Raw genomic sequence first — 23,668 nt, 5'->3', positions numbered from 1 at the left:
CTCTTTGGTCTATTTTTTGATCAGGTTGTTTCCTTATTGTTGAGTTTTAAAGTTAATTATATATCTTGGATAACAGTCTTTTTTTCGATGTGACATTGCAAATATTTTCCCCCAGTCTGTGGCTTGTCTTTTCTTTCTTTCAATTATAGTCCTTTTAATTTTGTCAGTGGCATAAGGGATTGTTCCTAGGCATGTCTCTTTAAGTCCTCCCTGGGTATCAATGAATGTCTATAAGTATATGCATTGTTGTATGCAGTCATGCCCGGAGTTTATGTTATTAACCCAAAATAATCAAGGAACATTTAATGTGCATAATTAGAGTGCTTCTTTGAGGGATAAGATTACATTGAACCCTGTTCTTCATTGATCCCTTAGTGTTTGGCTTGAGTTTTTTTTTTTTTAACTTTAATACTCAACAGAAATTTGAATGTCAAAGCACAGACACATATAGCTCCATTTGGTGGGAATCCTTTTGGTTGTCTTGATGTGCAACTAATCTCACTATTTTCTCATCTTACAGGACTGCTGATGGAGGAGGCTTGGTAGAAAAACATTATGTCTTCCTGAAGAGACTCTGTCAGGTGTTGTGTGCTCTGGGCAATCAGCTCTGTGCATTGTTGGTGAGCACTTATTTTCTGGAGAGTTTCAGGGCCATTTGATCAGAGCATTTAGAAAGTTATATTTGTATAATGAGTGAAACGTGCCATTAATTTTAGCTTTGTGGAGCATTGCCCTACAGATTATTTCATATGACTTTTATAGATTAAATTATAACGGGTTGAATGCTGTATATTTCTTTTAACAAGTCAGTTATTGATGTTAACAGGAAACACCCACGTCCATTATTCCATAAAGTCAACGTTGCTATTCTTATGAATTTCGGTACTTAAGGTTCTTATAGTACATCAGTTTGCTGAATGCATTACCCTTTAAAATTCTATTAGATCATGAAATATTATGCGTTTGAATAAAAAACCCTTCTTCCAAGTTTAAAGGGTTGTATAATTGATCATAAAAGAAGTTAGTGTGATTGACCTAAAAATACCTGTCTTTAGGGAACTATTTAATAACTTGTCTTACAAGTTGAGAGATAGGACATTGATACCAACATTTGCGTCTGAGGTTATGTCTTTTTGTGGTGATTTGAATGGTTAGAGAGGATAGAGCTTCAGACATACAATGTATACCATCAAGTGGTTATTTAATAGATTTGGTCACAGAGATGTGAATAGTCTAGGTGTGAAGAAATAATACAGATTTTTTTCTTTCTGTGATTTCTGAAATGAATGCTCTTTTTCATTTTAGTATTTGACCACAGAATGAGTTTTAATGATGATGATTAAGGAGGTAAAGCACCTTTCCTGTTTTTAGCCCTTGAATCGATGCCTTCCTTAGGTCACAAGGAAGTATAAAGTCCTTTCAGAACTGAAATTTGTGAGGGTTTAAGTTCTGTACAGTTGACCCTCGAACGACACAGGTTTGAACTGCATGGGTCCACTTATACACAGATATTTTTTGATAAATACAGTGCAATTCTGTAAATGTATTTTCTCTTTCTTAGAATATCCTTAATAACAATTTTTTTCTTTAGCTTCCTTTATTGTAAGGACACAGTATATAATATATATACAAAACATGTGTTAATCAACAGTTTATGTTATCAGTAAGGCCTCCGACTTATAGGAGGCTATTAGTAATTAAGTTTGGGGGGAATAAAAAGTCATATGTGGATTTTTGACCCTTAGCCCCTGTGTTCAAGAGTCAGCTGTGTTTGTCACCCTACTCCTCCCACTGTTTTCTTCTACCTGCCATGAACGTCACTAATGTGGTGGTCTTTTTGTCTCTCAGGGTGTGGATTCTGATGTAGAAACACCAGCAAACTTTGGAAAATACCTGGAATCTTTTCTTGCTTTCACCACCCATCCAAGTCAGGTAAACTTTATGCAGGCAATGTCTCAAAAGTTTAGTTAGGTGTAAACCAAAATCAAGCATTGTGGTTTGAAGTAATTAGCAGCTCGTGTATAAAATGTCACTCTTGAAGCCCTAGGAAATAATAATAGTGTGATTTCATTAAGACAATTGTTGAGTCTTCCTCCTGAGCCAGGTGTCACACCATCTAGGTCAGAAGCTTTTCCCCTCAGGTAATAGTCTGCTGATGTACAGTCAGATGAAGTATGTCCCAGGTGATTTGCTACTAAAGGCATTTTAAATGCAAAAATCTTGATTGTGTTACAAAATTAATTGCCCACATTTAAAGTTTTCCTTGTGGGATCCCTGGGTGGTGCAGCGGTTTGGCGCCTGCCTTTGGCCCAGGGCGTGATCCTGGAGACCCGGGATCGAATCCCGTGTCGGGCTTCCGGCATGGAGCCTGCTTCTCCCTCTGCCTGTGTCTCTGCCTCTCTCTCTCTCTCTCTCTGTGACTATCGTAAATAAATAAAAATTTAAAAAAAAATAAAATAAAGTTTTCCTTGTATTATCACCCTGAGATTCCCATATCCTTCTTTGCCCTTAAAGTAGAGGGGTGACTAGCTGGCTTAGTTGGTAGAGCATAGGACTCTTAACCTTAGGTCATTCAAGCCCCACATCAGGTGTAGAGCTTACATAGGATAAAAAAGAAAAAAAGAAGAGAAAGTGGTAAAGCTCAGCTAATACTCCAGGAATTGCACCTGACCCACAGTCTGTCTTATCAATGTGTGGTCTGTAATAGGCAGTCATTACTGATGCAGTACAATATGGACAATTAAGAAGTATCACAGAGATTTGTTTCCATAAAAAAATATTGATAATTGCTGGGCTGAGTAATGACCTTGTTTATATAAAATCCAAATCCTTCAACTGAAGTTTTCCCTTTTTTTTTTTCCTTTTTTATTTCCCCCTTTAGTTTCTACGCTCTTCAACTCAAATGACTTGGGGGGCCCTTTTCCGGCATGAGATCTTATCCCGTGATCCTTTGCTATTAGCAATAATACCAAAATATCTTCGTGCTTCTATGACTAACTTGGTCAAGGTAGGCAGTGGGAATCAAAATGTGGAATGGGGGTACCTGGGTGGCTCAGTCCATTAAGCGTCTGACTCTTGATTTCTGCTTAGGTCATGATCCTCAGAGTTGTGGGATTGAGCTCTGCATCGAGCTCCACACTCAGCAAAGTGTCTGGTTGGGATTCTTTGTCTCCCTCTGCCCCTCACCCTGCTTTCTCTCTCTCTCTCTCTCTTTTTCTTTCAAATAAATAAATCTTAAAGCACACACACACAACACATAGAATGTAGGTGGATACACATAATGAGACTTAGATTGGCATCACTGACAGCCCATCTTGGTCACCAGGATCCCATCCTTGGGCATTATTCTCTTATTCGCCTGGAAAAAAGAAGTCCAAACTAGTTATTAGATCTACATTTTCCTATTTTTGGAGCACTTATATACAAAGTATTGGTCTAGGTGCTAGGAAGAAGTAGGACAAGAGCAGTGACCCATGCCCATGCAATGGGATAATGCTTTTCACAGTTTAAGAGCAGGCAGGGTGGAGCCAAGATTCCAAGAGGAAGTCAGATGTGATTGTTTCTGAAGATCTAGTGAGGACCTGAAGGTGAGTGAGAAGGGAGGACAGAAAGTGAAAGCAAATGGCACATCACTTTGGTAGAATTGCTTGTGAATCCCGAGATTGGCTAAGGGCTCTTAGCAGCTGACACATGGCTTAGCCTTGATTTATAAAAATCAGAGAATGGAACCTATTCCTCAGGAATACACCAAACACATGGCATACTCTGTCCTAATTCTCTCCATGGTCTTTAGTACTTTTTGAGTGAAACATCCAAAGTTCCATGCTTAGTCCCAGGGTTCAGCACTTAAGGAGACAAATAGTTTTCAGTTCTTTTTTGCTTATTACGTGCTGTATTAGCATTTTGTTTTGGGATAGCTTTATACTCATCCTAAACTCCAGTGTTTAACTCTCCCTAAGGAATCTGGAGGAGAACATCAAATGCGTGTTCTCTTTTCTACTATTCTCAGGATTATTGAAACTAGGAGAAAATTGTGGGCTTGAGGTAGACCAGAAGTAATTATTTATTATAAAAGATCTTATGCAAACCCTAATACTTCTTAAATTTAGAAGTGCTTTAGCTCCTAGAATGTAACCCTCTTTTGGTAGGTCTATTTTTATCACCTACCCCAATTATCTTTCTCTTTGCAGATGGGCTTTCCTTCTAAAACAGACAGTCCTAGCTGTGAATACTCTCGATTTGATTTTGATAGTGATGAGGACTTCAATGCTTTCTTCAACTGTAAGTGATAGTGGCCTGGAATTTCTTCCAGTAGTCTGAGAATGGGATCTAGTGTTAAAAATCATGGTGCATGACCCTTGGGGTTGTATGTTCAAGGGTCTAATATCTGGACAAGCAGCCTGTTTAATCTCTAGTTTCACATTGCAGCAGGTACTGAGATTGCACTCATTTCCGGCATAGTATTCTCTTTTTTGCACGTGCGTTACATGCACAGGTATGTGTGCACATACACACAGCCTTTGGGCTTTGATGTTTAGGCATAGTAACTATATGTAAGGCACTTAAATTTTTTTTATAGCTAGGATTAAATACTACTTTATCTTGCTGGTCTTCTAAAAAAGAAGAAAAACTCATATATTCTGATAACCTAAGTCTGTTCTCGGTTTTCTGTAGCCTGGCTGCTTCTCCCCCCCCTCCCCTTTTTTTAAATAGCAGCTTTAGGAGTTACAATTTGTTTACCATACAGTTCGCTCATTTATAGTATACAATTCAGTGGTTTTTTTGTATGTTTAAAGTTGTGCAACTATTGGCTCAATTTTAGTATATTTTCATGACCCCAAGAATCCCTGCACCCGTTTGCAGTCAGCTATTCCCAGTCCCCTCATCCTTCCCAGCTCCAAGCAACCAGTAATCCACTTTCTGTTTCTGTATTTCAGCTATCCTGAACATTTCATATTAACAGATTATACATTAAATGATCTTTTGTACCGCCTTCTTCCACTTAGGTTTTTTTTTTAATTCATCAATATTGTGGCATGTATCAATACTTCATTTATTTTTATTGCCAATATTTCATCGTATGAGCATACCATATTTTATCTATTTCATAAGTTGATGGATATTTGAGTCGTTTCTACTTCTTGGCTGTTGGGAATAATGCTGCTATTAGGGTGCCTGGCTGGCCTCGTCAGTAGAGCACGCACCTCTTGATCTTGGGGTTATGAGTTCAAGCCTCACGTTGGGCCTCTAGCTTACTTTAAAAAATAATAATGTTGCTATACTGTTTGTGTACAAGTCAAGTAGAAACATGTTTTTATTTCTCTTGGGTTGTATGCCTATATTCAGTCATACAGTAATTTCATGTTTAATGTTTTGAGAAATCTCCAGGCTATTTATCATAGTACCCACTGTTTGCATCTCTACCAACCTTGTCTGTTATTAATTCCAACAGAAATGGGAGACCACTTTTAGTTTGCCTCTTAGAGGATTAAGCTGGTAGAGCAGCTTCCAGAAACAATTTACTTTTGAAAATTTCTGAATTTGTTAATCTTTATTGAACATTTGTTACATTCAAGGCATAAATCCGCAGAACAAAAGTTTCTTTGAATATTTTCCACCTGGGATGGATAAATGAATGAACATTAGTACTTACTGTCTGCCAGTTACTGATTTATGTCTTTCTTTTGGCAGCCTCCCGGGCCCAACAAGGAGAGGTAATGAGGCTAGCATGTCGTTTGGATCCTAAGACTAGCTTCCAGATGGCTGGGGAGTGGCTAAAATATCAGCTGTCAACTTCTGTTGATACTGGATCCGTGAACTGTAAGGTTTTTTTATTTCTAAATATTAGTGAAGTATTGTATCAAATATACGTAGGAAATAAGCCTTGTAAGCCACTCTTCAGAACAACATGCTAACAGCGTTCAAAAATAATGTTTAAATTACAGTAAAAACATGTCCTTGTCAGTCTTGCCTTCATTTTTCTTTTCTAAAAAAAAAAAATCAACCAGTTGCTCATTGTTGATTATATTACTTCAGTTTAGACACCATTTTATTAAATTGCATGTCTAGACTTTTTTTTAAAGCTTTTCTACTAAGTTTTTGCATAGAACCACTCCTAAACTCAGAAAGAATGCATCATTAGGCATAATAGAGGCAGTAAGTACAAGGACTTTCTGTATCACTCAGCCACCTCAAAGCTTTTGGAAATGCTGCTTTATACAAAATCAAAATAACACTTTTGTACTCAAATGCATAAGCTGGGTAACTTCTCTGTATTCCATATCATCTGTCTGTTGTCTTACTAATTAATGCATGCTGTGGGTGACAGGAGAAGGTATAAGGCACTCCTTTAGAAATGTTCCATATTTATAGTCAGTTACTAGCTACACTAATTAACTTGGTATATATGGGATTTAACATTCTGTTTTGGGTATTTACAACTGACTCTCAAGGTCCGTGGTATCTGGTTAACTTGAATGTTTGTAGAGGCCCAAATATGTTGCACCAAGATAAAGCTAGTAAATGGGAATACTATATGGAAGCAAGAAAAGTAGATAAATCTTTTCTTCCGTACCTTGCTGTTTGAGTGATGTACTTTGATGATACCTATGAACTTGAGGGTGGCACAGTTCTCTAGAACTTGAAGTTGTCAGGAGCCTGCTAGATACGAAGCAGCATTTTGTGTCTTATACCAGTTTTTCATGGAGGGATTCTTTATGGTCTCAAATATCCTAATTATTTAGATTCTCATGGACAGGTTATAAAGAACAAGGAAGGGAGAAATTAATTGATATTTATCAGTTGCCTGTGATTGAGCAGACACTGTTTCTGATGCTTATGTTTATCCTCATTCAATATTCAAAGTGGGCTTTTTTAAAAGATTTTATTTATTCATGAGAGACACAAGGGAGAAGTTAGGCTCCCTATAGGGAGCCCAATTTGGGATTCAATCCCTGGACCCCGGATCACAACCTGTGCCAAAGGTAGATGCTAACCACTAAGCCACCCAGGCATCCCTCAAAGTGGTTTTATAGATAGGACTCACAGAGGTGAATTTTGACAGCTCATTATGGAAGGTGGAGGCAGGATAGGCCCTCTCTCTACTTTTCATTCTTTTTATTCTCCAGGCTGCGAGGGATTTGATTATTTTGTTCTTTCAACTGTGAAATTAAGTGGTCCCTAAGTCCCCATTATCTCTCTGTGTCTTCTGTGATCCTGCCATTGTGTTTGCACACTCGTATGTGTTTGTGTTTTACAACTCTGTTCTCCTATAGCTGGAACTGGAGAAGGTGGCCTCTGCTCCATCTTTTCATCTTCATTCGTGCAATGGGAAGCCATGACTTTTTTTTTGGAAAGTGTGATCAACCAGATGTTTCGGACATTAGATAAAGAAGTAAGTAAGTGTTTTCTATCCTGATTGCATAATGATTTTGATTTTTTTTTTTAAGATTTTATTTATTTATTCATGAGACGCACAGAGAGAGGCAGAGACATAGGCAGAGGGAAAAGCAGGCTCCCTGCAAGGAGCCCAATGTGGGACTTGATCCTGGACTCCAGGATCACGCTCTGAGCCGAAGGCAGACACTCAATGGCTGAGCTGATTTTGATCTTTTTAGAACTGACAGAAGAATAGGAAAATCTGTGGGTATGCATCTCACAGAAGAGGAAATGTTGAATCAGAGAGATGAAATAACATACTCAAGTTCAAATCTCTAGTAAACAGCAGGGCTGGGCCCCAAACTCATGTTTGACTCCAAGCCTACAGTGGTCAGTATTTATGTTAAGGGGATAGTAAGACAAGCCTGTTCATACAGTGAAGTACAGGTAAGATGACTATTGCAGGGAGAACAGCAAGAGTAATCTTGAATTGAAAAATCTTCAGCGACGTTTGCCATTAAGTATCCTTTTAGTTTATAGCAGATAAACCCAATGTTCTTGTTAGCTGATCAGTGTCCTCTTCCCTTAATATCTGAATACAGTGGTCTTGTTTTGTTTTGTTTTTTTTAAAGATTTATTTATTTATTATTCATGATAGAACACAGAGAGAGAGAGAGGCAGAGACACAGGAGGAGGGAGAAGCAGGCTCCATAACGGGTCCCCGACGTGGGACTCCATCCCGGGATTCCAGGATCGCGCCCTGGGCCAAAGGCAGGCGCCAAACCACTGAGCCACCTAGGGATCCCAGTGGTCTTGTTTTTGTATGCTTCATGTGACCTATCACCCTTTCTGCCTTATTTTTTTTAACATTTTATTTATTAGAGATAATGAGAGAACATGAGCAAGGGGAGAAGGAGAGGGAGAAGCAGACTTCCCACTGAGCAGGGAGCCCAACATGGGGGCTCTCCAGAACCTTGGGATCATGGTCTCAGCTGAAGGCAGATGTTTAACGAATTAAGCCACCCAGGCACCCCCGTTATCTACCTTAGATGCAGCTGTAATTAACTGGGTTAAAGCATTAGATTGCTCATTTCAGGATGATTATGTTTTAGTATATTTCAGGTTAGTTGTTAGAAAAATCTAAATCCCTTGAAGATAAGTGGGATATAGTATATTTTCTCATAAATGGCATGTTAACAAATTAGAACTTATAATCATTAACTTCATCTACTTATATATTGATTTGAGTTTGAAATGATGGCATTCAGAGTTTTTCCAAAGTTTAGGAAGGAAATCCTTCTTGGATCCTGCATTTTTTACTAAATGAGCCCTTTTTCATGTTTAGGTGGGGACTATCTAATCAAGAAAGCCCTTTATTAAATCAAGGGAAATGGCCCTGGGGTTTCCTTTCCTGCCATTTTTAAAGTTAGACACTGATGGATCCACATATTTGGGTATGATCCTGCTGGAAATCAAAAGAATGAAATGGTCAGGATTTTTCAGATATATTTGTCTTTAAATTGTATGAAAGGACTGGCAGTATTGGGCACTGGGGCATGGTGGGTGCCTAGTTGGTTGTAGGCTGGATTGTATGATATGTCCTTGAATATGATGATATTTGGTCAAAATGCCAAATATTAGTTGGTCAAAAGGTACAAAAAGTTTAAATAGCATATGAGAGAAAGAGATGAGCTGGGGACAAAGCAAAGGTAACAATTAGAAACTGAGGGATCCCTGGGTAGCGCAGCGGTTTGGCGCCTGCCTTTGGCCCAGGGCGCGATCCTGGAGACCCGGGATCGAGTCCCACGTCCGGCTCCCGGTGCATGGAGCCTGCTTCTCCCTCTGCCTGTGTCTCTGCCTCTCTCTCTCTCTGTGTGTGACTATCATAAATAAATAAAAAATTAAAAAAAAAAAAAAACAATTAGAAACTGAGTAGGAGTCAGAAAAGTTGATGGGGAGAAAACAACAGGGATCCCTGGGTGGCTCAGCGGTTTGGCGCCTGCCTTTGGCCCAGGGCCCGATCCTGGAGTCCCGGGATCAAATCCCGCGTCAGGCTCCTGGTATGGAGCCTGCTTCTCCCTCTGCTTGTGTCTCTGCCTCTCTCTCTCTCATTCTCTCTCTCTCTCATAAATAAATAAATAAATCTTAGAAAGAAAGAACAAAATTCTTTTCCTCAGGAGAATTCTATTTAGGCTTTTATTAGTGACTTAAAGTAAACCTTTGACTCCCAAACCTTTTGTTCTTCACCAAAGTGAAATGGGTCAGAATGAAGCATTATTAATCAAGAAAAGTGAGTTTCTGATGAATGTGTGTATGATGAAATTACTCACTATTGTAAAGGAAACTGTAACACTTTATATGTCCTAGGAGTGTGCAAGTGACAGATCTTAGCCTGTTACATTCCCATTTGCTACTTTCAGTTTCTGACTCTGAATCTTTGATCACTTTCTTCTCAATCCTCACCCTCATGCAGGGTCTGTCAGAGGAGCCTGGCTGGCAGCCTGTGAAAGAATTTGACTAAGAGATTCTTTGGCTAAAAGAGCTTTGTTTTAAAGATTTTATTTTTATTTATTTGAGAGAGAAAGTGCACAGAAGGATAGGGAGGAACAGACGTAGGACTTAATCCTAGGACCCATGAGATCACGACCACCAAATAGGCACCTGGGTGGCTCAGTCGGTTAAGCATCTACCTTCGGCTCAGGTCATGGTCCTGGGGGTCCTGGAATTAAACACCACATTGGGCTCCCTGCTCAGAGGGGAGTCTGCTTTTCTCTCTCCCTCTGCCTGCCACTCCCCCTGCTTGTGCTTGCTTTCTCTCTTTCTCTCTCTCAAATAAATAAAATCTTTTTTAAAAAATAGTTTTTTGAAAAGCTATTCCTCTCATTTGTAGTGGCATTAGCTGAGTTTATATATATATATATATATATATATATAAATATAAATATTTTAATTTTTATTTATTTATGATAGTCACAGAGAGAGAGAGAAAGAGAGGCAGAGACACAGGCAGAGGGAAAAGCAGGCTCCATGCACCGGGAGCCCGATGTGGGATTCGATCCCGGGTCTCCAGGATCGCGCCCTGGGCCAAAGGCAGGCGCCAAACCGCTGCGCCACCCAGGGATCCCTAGCTGAGTTTATATTTCCAGAAGATTCACTTTGGCAATGGATCCATACAGGGAATAGCTTTAGAGGTGGAAAAAAATCAAAGTTTTTGAAAAAGATAAGGATTGATTTGCCTCAGATAGTAAAATATAAAGCTGTGATATTTTATTTTTTTGTATTTTTTTTATTGGAGTTCTATTTGCCAACATATAGTATAACATTCAGTGCTCATCCCATCAAGTGCCCCCCTCAGTGCCCATCACCCAGTCACCTCATCTCCCCACCCACCTCCCCTTCCACTACCATTTGTTTCCTAGAGTTAGGAGTCTCTCGTGTTCTGTCCCCTCTCTGATTTTTCCCACTCATTTTCTCTCCTTTCCCCTTTAAATCCCTTTCACTATTTTTTATATTCCCCAAATGAATGAAACCATATAATAATTGTTCTTCTCTGATTGACTTACTTCACTCAGTATAATACCCTCCAGTTCTATCCACACTGAAGCAGATGGTGGGTATTCGTCGTTTCTAATGGCTGAGTAATATTTTAAAGGCAGAGTGTGTACTGACATTAGATATGGTTCATTGGGACAAAATAGCCCAGAAACAACCTGGGGTATATATAAACATCCCAAAGAAATTGAGAAGGATTTGATAATTTAATAAATAGCATTAGGTAAAATTAACTGTTTGGGGAAAGGTCCCTAAGTTGAAAAACAATGAAAGTAATCACAAAAAAGTGAATGGTTTTAACCACTTTTTAAAAAACATATGAAATAAACTTTGAAAGGCAAACTTGGAACAATATTTGCAATAAATATGATGGGATTAGTACTCTTACTATAAAAAAAAGTCTATTTCCTAAACATTGCTTTTTGAGTACGATTGATATCACAACATTGGAGAATAATTTGACAATATCTAGTTGAAAATGCCTAGCCTTATAACCCAGTAACTTCATTCCTAAGTGTTCTGAAGAAATTCTGTATCTGCATTAAGGCACCAACATTCTTTTTTTTTTTTTTAAATCTTTTTTTTTTTAATTTTATTTTTTATGATAGTCACAGAGAGAGAGAGAGAGGCAGAGACACAGGCAGAGGGAGAAGCAGGCTCCATGCACCGGGAGCCCGATGTGGGATTCGATCCCGGGTCTCCAGGATCGCGCCCTGGGCCAAAGGCAGGCGCCAAACCGCTGCGCCACCCAGGGATCCCAGGCACCAACATTCTATAGAATGCTTGTGTGTTGAGCCAAGGAAAAAACTTAATATCCCTCAATAGATTATACAGAATAGATTATAGCAGTGAAAAGGAACTTGGGTATGCTATGGATAAGGATGATTCTTTTTTTTTTTTTTTAAGATTTTTATTTATTTACCTATTCATGAGAGACGCAGAAAGAGAGGCAGAGAGAGAAGCAGGTTCCATGCAAGGAGCCCAATGTGGGACTTGATCACAGGAATCCAGAACTCACCCTGAACCAAAGGCAGATGCCCAATCGCTAAGCCACCCAGCTGTCCCAAGGATGATTCTCATAAACACTATGTTGACCCCAAAACATACAATTTTCTGTGTAATTATGAATATATACATTTGTGACAGAAGTACACAGAAATGATGGAATCCTTGACATTGTGAACACCAAATTCAGGATAGTGGCCACCTCTAGGGGCTGAAGAGGAAGATATGTACACAAAGCAGCCACTCTATCAGTAACATTGTACATCTCCAGGTCATCACATGGAGAGTTATTAAAGTATTGCTTGTACTTTTCTAAAGGTCTGGAATATTTCACAATAAGATTTTGTTCTTTATACACAAATTAATAAAAGCACAAGAACCCAATGAAGAAAGAGACAAAAGATGTCAGATTTATATAGAGAGGAGAAACTAAAGTCATTAATAAATATGAAAAAATTCAGTCCTCATTAGCAACTTAGCAACTGAAGAAATACAAATTTTTTAAAAACTATTTATTTATTCATGAGAGGCAAAGACACAGGCAGAAGGAGAAGCAGGCTCCCTGCAGGGAGCCCAGTGCGAGACTTGATCCAGGACCCCGGGATCATGACCTGAGCTGAAGGCAGATGCTCAACCACTGAGCCACCTAGGCATCCCAAAATGCAAATTTTAAATAAACTCTTTTTATTTACTGCAAAAGCTTTAGAGAATAAACTCAAACTGCTGCTGAGAACATGGTAAGAAGGGCATATTGGTGAACAGAGAATCAACTGATAAAACCTGTAAAGAAGAAAAACAATTTGACTTAGGAATTTTCATACCTCTTGATTCAGTAATTATAGCCATCCCCAAAAGTCTGTCCCCCGAATGAAATAATCGAAAATGTAGCCAAAAATTTTTCCCACAAAGATGTATTAGCACTAATGAACAGCAATGTTCTCACTTTCTAGTATTAGGAAAAGCCACATTCTTTTTTTTTTTTTTTAATTTTTATTTATTTATGATAGTCAAACAGTGAGAGAGAGAGGCAGAGACACAGGCAGAGGGAGAAGCAGGCTCCATGCACCGGGAGCCCGACATGGGATTCGATCCTGGGTCTCCAGGATCGCGCCCTGGGCCAAAGGCAGGCGCCAAACCGCTGCGCCACCCAGGGATCCCAGAAAAGCCACATTCTTAAGATGGCATGTGGTAGCGTCATTTAGGAAAAGTTTTAATAACATGGGGTAATACTTGGAATTTCCAGGTTGAAAAGCAGTATATAAAACCGAAGCTTAAAGGAAATTTTACCAGAAGTGCTTATCAGTCGTGTCAATATCCTTTTCATTGTCTGTAATGCAGGCAGTTCCTGTTAATGATGGAATAGAGCTGTTGCAAATGGTCCTGAACTTTGACACCAAGGATCCTCTCATCCTGTCCTGTGTCCTCACTAATGTCTCAGCACTCTTTCCATTTGTCACCTACAGACCAGAGTTCCTGCCCCAGGTCTTCTCTAAGGTAAATTCCATCTCCTTTTTAAACTTTAGTTGGATATTTTTGAACTAATTTTTTGAGACTGTTTTCGAGAGTCTTTGAGACAAGCCAATAAAACCGTCATTTAGTCATTCATCAGGTATTCAATACTTACTGCAGATCAGGCACCATGCTGGTAGAAAAGCCTCACTTCCCCTCAGGCACTCTCTTTGGAAATAAAATCACATAAACAGTTGTTGTACCTATGTGGCATTATAATTAATAGACAAGTCTACTGAGAAGTGGAAGAGAATTCCTAAAGAAAGGGTCTCAGTATGCTGTCAGTTTATTAGAAAGGGATTTGTGATAGGGATGGTTGGTGTGGATGGTTTGTGGGTTTCCAGTTTATGTGAGTAGTAGAACAGTACCTGAGTAAGAATAATGGAATCCGTAGAATGAGGAGGAGGGATGAGTTCAGTTTGGGAATACTACATTTGAAGTGTATGTACAACATCCAGGAGAAGACACTTTATAGTAAATTGGCTATTTGAAGTTAAAGGTCTAGAGTCTCAAAAATACAGTATTAAGGTGGCATTATTGTAGAGGGGCTTAGAGCAGAGGTGAAACCCTAGGAAGGAGGGTGATATGAATGTAGAGTTGGACATGTGGCTCAAGCAGGGAAACCTTGTGAATTACCATCACTGGGGGAGGAGGGTGAAGAATGAGAATTCCCCAAAGAAAAATAACTGTAAAGGCAGATAGGGACACCTGGGTGGCTCAGCGGTTGAGCATCTGCCTTTGGCTCAGGGTGTGATCCTGGAGTCTTGGGGTCGAGTCCCACATCAGGCTCCCTGCATGGAGCCTGTTTCTGCTTCTGTCTCTCTCTCTGTGTTTCTCATGAATAAATAAATCTTAAAAAAAAAAAAAGGGTAAAGGCAGATAAATGACAAAATGTCATGTTACAAAGATCAGCAGAACTTCATAAAGATAGGCTCATTTATTACAACAGAAATTCTTTAAGAACAAGGTAATGTCTATTGGGTTTCTTTTTCTTTTTCTGTTTTTTTTTTAAGATTTTATTCACGAGAGCAAGAGAGAGAGAAAGCAGAGGGGAGGGGCAGAGAGAGGAGAAGCAGACTCCCTGATGAGCAGGGAGACCCACACAGAGCTCAATCCCAGGACCATGAGATCATGACCTGAGCCGAAGGCAGACACTTAACCGACTGAGCCACCCAGACACCACTTCATTGGGTTTCTTGATTAGACCTTTGTTAAAGTATAACTCCTTCCTGGTGATTTAGGGCAGTAGTCAACGCTGTATTAGGTTAAAGAGTTGATGAGAAGTTACACAGTAGAATCAGAGTATCACTATAGCTTGTATCACTATATAGTATATAGTATATATATATATATATAGTATATATATAGTATATAGTATCACTATATATAGATAGTGATATCTATATCACTATATCACTATATATAGATATAGTATATATAGATAGTGTATAGATCTATCTATATATCTATAGTGTATAGATATAGTATATATAGTGATATCTATATCACTATATATAGATATAGTATCACTATAGCTTGAGTGTTTGGCTGATAGCTTGGATTGTTTGGGGATTCTCTAATCTCCATCTTTATAAAACGTTTGATGGTAAAGTTGTGAATTCAAGCCTCTTGCAGAGTTATCTGAGAAAATGAGCATCTGAAACTTTGTAACACCAGTTGAAAACCATTTTGTTAGTATATAGTTTATACTTTTGAGATTTTGTTGGAAACTTTATGCTACTATTTAAAAATACTTTATGCATTTGATACTGATGAGTAACCTTTTCTTTCTTACCTTTAGCTATTTTCATCTGTCACTTTTGAAACTGTTGAAGAAAGTAAGGTAAGACCATTTAATTCAACCAACAATTCCTAACTTCTGGAAAGCGAAAGTATGAATGCTGAACACCTAAGTCTAGATTATTGTTTTTTTTTATAGGGAGAAGGGGTTAGTAAAGGCAGGAGATGGTCATACAATATGGTGTTTTATTCAAGAGATACTCTAAGGCAAAACAGTGAACATGGGGATTCATAGTGACTATAAATGTCACTTCATTAAACTCCCATGTTGTGAAAAATGATTTGTGAATTTGCCTCTGAAGGAAATATTTTATGTGATTCTATGCAGCATCTGTAAATTACATTAAAAGTGCTCCAAGTTTCTTGACTATGTCTTCTCAGGCCCCCAGAACCCGAGCAGTGAGGAATGTGAGGAGACATGCTTGTTCCTCCATCATTAAGACATGTCGTGACTACCCCCAGCTGGTATTGGTAAGCCACTGCACTCTGACCAAGTAGCCACTGAGACCTATCAAGTTTAGTTACATTCCTCTACAAATCCAGCCCTAATTATACCTCACATAAAGAGAAAACTGGGAACTGTAGCTTCGTTTCAAATAAGCATTCTTGAGTTGGTGCCTTCTTCCTCTCCTACCTGGTAGTGGAGTCAAAAATGCAGATACATTCCTTCAAAAGGAATAGTTCTTTTCCAATGTAGATGACCAGATTTTTCCTGTCAATGTACACATCTTTCCTGTGTGCTGTTGTTTACTGCCAAATGGTGTGCCTAATCTTGAGAGAAGCCAGATGCAAATCCCAACCTCTTTTGGAGGGTTTCTGTAGGAAATTAACCAAAAATTTCTTTTCTAAATACACAGTAGTTATGTGTCTAATGATATAAACAAGCTGATTTTTGTCCGTGAATATATTATAAAATTGAAATAGAAAAAAGGACCTATTGTTTTCACAGCTGTAGTATGGGAAAGTAAAATTACCCAAATATTCAAGACATGAACCATCTCCTGCATAAATTGCCTTGCTTGTTGAGGCAAAAGAAGAGCATTATAACTAAATGACTAAGTGACAGTCTTACAGGCCTGACCTTCCTAGGAATGCCTTGATTCTCTTTCCACCTTCCTTGAGTGACCCACATCTCCTTAAAATTTAGACCTTCACCACCTTTGGGTTTTTTTCTTTGTAATCTGCAGCCCAATTTTGACATGCTTTATAACCATGTGAAGCAACTCCTCTCCAATGAGTTACTCTTGACACAAATGGAGAAGTGTGCCCTCATGGAAGCCCTGGTTCTCATTAGCAACCAATTCAAGAACTACGAGCGTCAGAAGGTGTTCCTAGAGGAGCTGATGGCACCAGTGGCCAGCATCTGGCTTTCTGAAGACATGCACAGGTAGAGGAGAGCCTTTGCCCCAGACCCTCACTGCACTCGAGCGCCCATTCTAGATTCTAAGAGCTGTGCCCAGTGTGGCAGTGTAAGGATATCAGGGTGTAGTGGCGCCCCATCAGTGACATCTGAAGTCTTCCAAAAGCAGTCTTTTATTCTCTACCGAGGTGTAGAGAAAGGGAAGAAATGAGTAAAAATGGATAGTATGGTCATGAGGCTGCAGAGTACAACCTGCAGTGTCTGCATGGCAGCCCTAGACCGCACAGAGAAGTGAGAGCAGCCAGGAGGGGCCATACCAAATAGGTGCCACACAGACCCTCACTGTGCCACGTAGCATTCTCAAGCTTGCATCCTTTTTGCTAATGACATTTAGAAGTGGGAAGAGAAGTTTCAGCCTTCAAATGACAGTTGACAATATGATTAAATTCCTCACTATAACAACTGTTCTTTGGAGCCAAATAATCATAGCTTATTAGCTTTGTGGAAGAAACTGTCTTCTTAAAATCATGATATGACTTGCCTTTCCCACTCCAACCATCAGAGTGCTGTCAGATGTTGATGCTTTTATTGCCTATGTGGGTGCTGATCGGCAGAGCTGTGACCCAGGCCTGGATGATCCCTGTGGTCTAAACCGTGCACGAGTGAGTACGACTCTTCTGGGAATGGGAAGCTACAGTGGCTACAGGTAGGAGTAGGGTGTTACCATTTGTAGAGTTTCTTACAGGTTTATGTTTTTCCTATGTGTGTGAGAAATCTGGGAGTCTCCACTTCCCTAAGCTTTTCCTTTCTTTTCTTCCTTAGTCTTTTTTTTTTAAAAGATTTTATTTATTCATGAGAGACACAGAGAGAAGCAGAGACAGAAGCACAGGGAGAAGCAGGTTCCATGCAGGGAGTCCAATGCGGGACTCGATCCCAGGACCTCAGGATCAGGCCCTGAGCCAAAAGCAGACACCCAACCGCTGAGCCACCTAGGCATCCCTCTTCTTTAGTCATTCTAGTTCCTGAATTAGTTCCCACAGCAGAGTGGATGTTCTTTTCTTTGAAGTCATTATTTTGGCTTTAAGGATCTCTAAATAGTTCCAAAGACCAAAGGTGTAATGAGGAATTAGGTCAGCATTGGGTCAGCAGTGGGAGTCCTCCCTGCCACTGCTGTCCGGCATGTAGTGTCCGAAAGATGGTCTGACTTGTAAACTTGAGACTCTTCAGTTCTTCACTATTCAAATAAGCATTCTTCCTGGCTCCAGTATTGGAAAAGTCTTAACTAATTAACCTGGCAGGTTGTAGGTTGGTTGGGAGTACGATGAGTGAGGATAAGGGCAAGAGCTGTCAAGTATGAAGCTGGAGGGTATAAGGTCAGCCAAAAATAAGGTGAAATATTGGCGGTCTAAACACTTGGTTGTGAAGCATGTCCAGGCCACCTTCTAATTGGGATCCTACAAGAGGCTCACCGTAACCTCTGAAGGACAGCCTCATGGAAAGGAAACTTCTAGAGCCTACCACTGGTCCTGAAGATAGAAATGAAGGGACCCTTAAACTGATCTTAAAAGAAGGGACAGGATGGGGTGGGGTCCTTTCCTTCTCTCCGGCCTCTGGTATCACATTTGCTGTAACCTTGCATATGTTTAATAACACTTTTGATTTTTCTTCCTCTTTATGTTTACCTTTTGTTTTATGTTTTTCTATAGATGAGCTTTTGTGTATATAGCATTCTGGGTGTTGTGAAACGAACTTGCTGGCCCACTGACCTAGAAGAGGCCAAAGCTGGGGGATTCGTGGTGGGTTATACGCCCAGTGGAAATCCAATCTTCCGTAACCCCTGCACAGAACAGATTCTGAAACTTCTTGATAATTTGCTTGCTCTTATAAGGTGAGTTAGAATAATGGCTTTTCTATTGTTTTATTTATTCTTTTACCTTAAGGACCTCAAAAGTGTAATCTGTTTGTATTCCTTCAAATCATGGTGGTTAGTAAATGAGGAATTAGGTCTTGTTTCTTTCCCAGTTGGGGTCTCCTTTTTAAAAATAACACTAGTCCTCACTTGCATAAGTCTTGTGTTCCAAGTGAGCACGTGGAGGCTGATTCCAAAATGACTTTTCTCCTTTTGAGGCTCTTCTCTGTGTTCTCCTACTTCCTTATACTTTATCTCAACTTTTTACTTTAGGTTTATATGTCCAAATTTTTGCCACTAGAGGAATTGTTCATTGGGAACGGGACACTTGCTTTCTTTGTGGTGCTTCTGGTTGGTATATAAATGAGCTCGTCTGAATTTATCAATAACAAGACTGCCCTCATATGGACCAAACATGCAGTGGTGCACATGACCAAGGAACTTGGTATATGTTCCCACTCAGTTTTCTAGGTCTTTAATTCTCAAAGCTGAATCCTCAGACCAGCAATATCAGCAAGCCACTGAGAGTTTGAAATGCAAAATCAGGGCCCCACCCCAGATATATTAAATCAGAATCTGCATTTCAGCAAGACCTCCAGGTAGTTTGTACATTAAAGGTCACTGTTACAAATCACATGAGTTTACATATTCAAATGAAAGTAGGCCAAGCCTAGGCTTACTGTACCTGTATGTTTGATGATTCAGGGACACACTACAGAGAAAGTAGGCAGTGGCTAAATTCAGTTCTTACTGGCCAAAGCAAAGTTTGATTCTTTTTTATTTTGTTAATCTTAAAATATCTTACTCATTTATTTTGTTAGAAAGCACAAGTAGGGGGAGGGACAGAGGGAAAAGCAGACTTCCCGCTGAGCAGGGAGCCCAACCCAGGGTCCATCTCAGGACCCTGAGATCATGTCCTGAGCAGAAGGCAGATGCATAACTGACAGACCCACCCAGACACCCCTTGATTCTTTTCTGTATCTCATAGTATTTCTGAGTTACAGGTTAGTGCTCTTTTCCTGTGGTTTTTGGCCTCTTATCCAGGGTAGAAGAGCAAGCATCTCAACTGAACAAAGCAAATTACTCATTTCTCTGGGGCACTGTGCTATCAGAGGGTTTAAGTTAATGTTGACCAAGATATTTTGAAAAATCTTCACTATAGTTATGGAACAGTTTCTTTTGAGTACTGTGCATCCAGAGCTATTGGAGTTTTATATTGTTTTTGCAGTAATTTCTATCTTGAAGTATAATGTAAGGGCACAAGTAGATATAAGGAAAGGACAGGAATTATAAGTGCCTGTAGTTGAATTTTCACAAAGTGACACATCCATGTGATCAGCACCCAGATGAACAAACAACCTTAGCAGACACCTCTCTTCGGTCATTACCTGACCCACAAGAGTAACCAGTATTCTGACCTTTTCAGCATTTTGCCTGGTTTTCTGAGCTTTAATAAGTCGAGTCAGAAGCATGCATGCCTTCATGTTTGGCTTCTCTTGCTCAAATGTATGTGAGAGTCATCCAAATTATTGCATGTCGTTGTGGTTTGTTCATTTTCATTCCTGGCATGGTAATCTATTGTGTAATTACTGTGTCACTTATTTATTCATTTAGAATTGGTGGACTTTTCAGTAGTTTCCAGCATTTATTGTTACAAATACTACAGTAGTACTGCTGTTAGCATTCTTAGAAATGTCTTTTGGTATATACATAGTTTCTGTTGAGTTGGAATAGAAATCCTAGGGCAGCCTGGGTGGCTCAGCGGCTTAGCGCCACCTTCGGCCCAGGGTGTGATCTGGAGACCCGGGATCAAGTCCCTCGTTGGGCTTCCTGCATGGAACCTGTTTCTCCCTCTGCCTGTGTCTCTGCTTCTCTCTGTGTCTCTCATGAATAAATAAATAGAATCTTAAAAAAAAAAAAAAGGAATAGAAATCCTAATACTCAAATAGGTACAGATTGTACAAAACTAAAAACTTTTATTACCTAGTTTCTTTTTCTTTGCTGAGCAATAGTTTTCTTTTAATGTGGAGGCACAGAACCCTGGCTTGCCAAGTGTGTTATGAAAAGTGATATTTCAGGAGCCTAAGTATCAGTAGGGGTTGTAAAAATTTCCCTGCTGTGAGCACCTGACTGGAAATCAGAGATAGCAAAGCAATATATACTCTGAGCCCTCCTGCTCTGGCTTTTATAAGTTAGAAATGAAGCCACCATGGTACCATCATCTTCTTGAGCAGGAGGAGGGGAGACCATGAGGAATACAAGATTCTCTTGAAGAGTCAGGGATGTTTAACATCTAATATGTTAATATCTGCTTTTTAAATTATATCTTGAGGTCAAAATAAAGGATAATCAAAATAGATACAGCTTGTTTGCTCCCTGTCAAACTTGACTGAATCAGGAAGAAAGATTTTATCAGAGATCATTTCATAGTATTAGCCATCTTCCCAAACCACCAAGAAAGACTTAAATTAGAAACTAAAAAGGTGGCAAACTGCAGTTTTTCAGAGTAAGAGCTACCTTTTACCAATCCTTGGGCTCCACACAGCAGTAGGTAAGGCTAAAGCAGAGTTTTGGATGGCCTCACAAAATAGGAGCAAATTGACTCCAATGGCATGATTAAAGGATTATATACCATGACAAATGGGATTTATCCCAGGGATATAAGAGTAGTTTAATGTATGAAAATAAACTACTGTAATACATCACGATAATAGAACAAAGGAAAAAACCCACATGATCATCTTAATTGAAAAGGCATTTGAGGGGATCCCTGGGTGGCGCAGCGGTTTGGTGCCTGCCTTTGGCCCAGGGCGCGATCCTGGAGACCCGGGATCGAATCCCACGTCGGGCTCCCAGTGCATGGAGCTTGCTTCTCCATCTGCCTGTGTCTCTGCCTCTCTCTCTGTCTGTGTGTGACTATCATAAATAAATAAAAATTAAAAAAAAAAAAGAAAAAAGGCATTTGAGGGATCCCTGGGTGGCGCAGCGGTTTGGCGCCTGCCTTTGGCCCAGGGCGTGATCCTGGAGACCCAGGATCGAATCCCACATCGGGCTCCCGGTGCATGGAGCCTGGTTCTCCCTCTGCCTATGTCTCTGCCTCTCTCTCTCTGTCTTTCTCTGTCTCTCTCTCTCTCTCTCTCTCTCTCTGTGACTATCAGAAAGAAAGAAAGAAAGAAAGAAAGAAAGAAAGAAAGAAAGAAAGAAAGAAAGAAAGAAAGAAGAAAGAAGAAAGAAGAAGAAAGAAAAGAAAGAAGAAAGAAAAGGCATTTGACAAAATCTCAATGATAAAAAATACTCAGCAGATTATGAGTAGAAAGGGAACTTCTCAACATGGGCTCCAGAAAGTCAAAACAGTTTTGAAAAAGAAGAACAAAGTTAAGGAATGCAACCTTCTCAATCTCAACTCACTACAAAGCTATGATTATCAAACTAGTTTAGTGCTGCCATAAGGATAAATGTAGAAATATGATCCAGTCAAAAAATGGTCAAAAGACTTGAATAGACATTTCTCTAAAGAAGATAGGCAGATGGCCAGCAAGCCCATGAAAAGATGCTCCTCATCATTAGACATTAGGGAAATGTAAATCAAAAGCATAGGATACCACTTCACACCCCATAGGATGATTGTAATAAATAGTAACAGTAATTTAAAAAAAATATTATGAGGCACTTGGAGGCTCGGTCAGTTAAGTGTCTTTTTTATTTTATTTTTTTTAAGATTTTATTTAATTATTTGACAGAGCACAAGCAGGGGAAGCAGCAGAGGAGAGGGAGAAAGCAAGCTCCCCATTGAAGCAGGGACCCTGACATGGGACTTGATCCCAGGATCCTGGGATCATGATCTGAACTGAACGCAGATGCTTAACTGATTGGGCCACTCAGGCACCCTGATTGTCTACATACTTTTAAAATGGTTAATTTGGGGGGTGCCTGGCTGGCTCAGTTGGTGGAACATGTGGCTCTTGATCTTGGAGTTGAGAATTTGAGCCTCACGTCAGTTGTAGACATTGCTTACAAATAAAATCTTTTTTAAGAAATTTAAAAATAATAAATTAAAAAGATAAATTGGTTAGTTTTATGTTATATGAAATTATTATTTTTTTAAAGATTAATTCATTTATTTATGATAGACATAGAGAGAGGCAGAGGAGGAGGGAGAAGCAGGCTCCATGCCGGGAGCCCAGGGCGGAACTCAATCCCGGGACTCCAGGATCGCGCCCTGGGCCAAAGGCAGGCGCCAAACCGCTGAGCCACCCAGGGATCCCCTATATGAAATTATTTTAACAAAAATAAAGCTAGGGACACCTGGGTAGCTCAGAGTTTGAGCGTCTGCCTTCGGCTCAGGGCGTGATCCTGGAGTCCCAGGATTGAGTCCCACATCGGGCTCCCTGCATGGAGCCTGCTTCTCTCTCTGCCTGTGTCTTTGCCTGTGTCTCTCTCATGAATAAATAAATAAAATCTTTAATAAAATAAACCTGACTATTTGAAAATGCTAATAACAGCATTTCTATATTTGAAAGCTTAGGGAAAAAATGGATAATTTCCGGGGAAAATGTAACTTATGATGAGTAAGTCAGAAAAACAGAAAACTTAAAGATTAAACCATTAACTATCTCAGTAGTTAAATTAGACCAAAAAACCTCCAGACCTAGATGATTTTACATTCGAGTTCTACCAGACCTTCAAGGGTCTTATCAGTCATCTTTTACACAAATTGTTCCAGAGAATAGAAAAATGAAGTGCCTCACAAGTCATTTTCTGAGGCTGCTTTTTTTTTTTATAACAAAAGCACAGTTTGTGTATTTTTCAATAAATATTCGTTCTTATTAACATCCAGCATTGTGACAACCTAATAAAATCATTGCTCTGAAAACCCTCTGTAAACCATAGGGTGGCTGGCAAGTCTTTGATAGCTGCATTAAATAGCCTTTAGGAGCATTGAGCAGGAAGCAATTAACTGATAGAATAGAGGGACAGGGGGATGTCTGGGTGGCTCAGTGGTTGAGCATCTGCCTTTGGCTCAGGGCATGATCCCATGGTCCTGGGATGGAGTCCCACATCACACTCCCTGCATGGAGCCTGCTTCTCCCTCTGGCTCTGGCTCTGCCTCTCTCTCTGTGTCTCTCATGAATAAATAAATAAAAATTTTTTTAAAA

General features: G+C 39.6%; 1 protein-coding gene across 1 annotated transcript in view; it reads left to right on the top strand.

The window, feature by feature from the left end:
• Window positions 1-23,668, top strand: part of XPO5 (exportin 5) — a 50,314-nt gene that overhangs the window by 12,051 nt on the left and 14,595 nt on the right. Inside the window, exons 9-20 of the mRNA XM_055329743.1 lie at window positions 521-620; window positions 1,849-1,932; window positions 2,882-3,007; window positions 4,191-4,281; window positions 5,692-5,820; window positions 7,275-7,393; window positions 13,273-13,428; window positions 15,245-15,286; window positions 15,625-15,714; window positions 16,431-16,630; window positions 17,166-17,265; window positions 18,310-18,491. Coding sequence (XP_055185718.1) covers window positions 521-620; window positions 1,849-1,932; window positions 2,882-3,007; window positions 4,191-4,281; window positions 5,692-5,820; window positions 7,275-7,393; window positions 13,273-13,428; window positions 15,245-15,286; window positions 15,625-15,714; window positions 16,431-16,630; window positions 17,166-17,265; window positions 18,310-18,491 — 1,419 coding nt within the window. The remainder of the gene's footprint in view (window positions 1-520; window positions 621-1,848; window positions 1,933-2,881; window positions 3,008-4,190; window positions 4,282-5,691; window positions 5,821-7,274; window positions 7,394-13,272; window positions 13,429-15,244; window positions 15,287-15,624; window positions 15,715-16,430; window positions 16,631-17,165; window positions 17,266-18,309; window positions 18,492-23,668) is intronic.

Source organism: Nyctereutes procyonoides, unplaced genomic scaffold (assembly GCF_905146905.1).
Source record: "Nyctereutes procyonoides isolate TBG_1078 unplaced genomic scaffold, NYPRO_anot_genome, whole genome shotgun sequence".
NCBI classification, from domain to species: Eukaryota; Metazoa; Chordata; class Mammalia; order Carnivora; family Canidae; genus Nyctereutes; species Nyctereutes procyonoides.
This window is presented reverse-complemented; position numbering and strand designations above follow the sequence as displayed.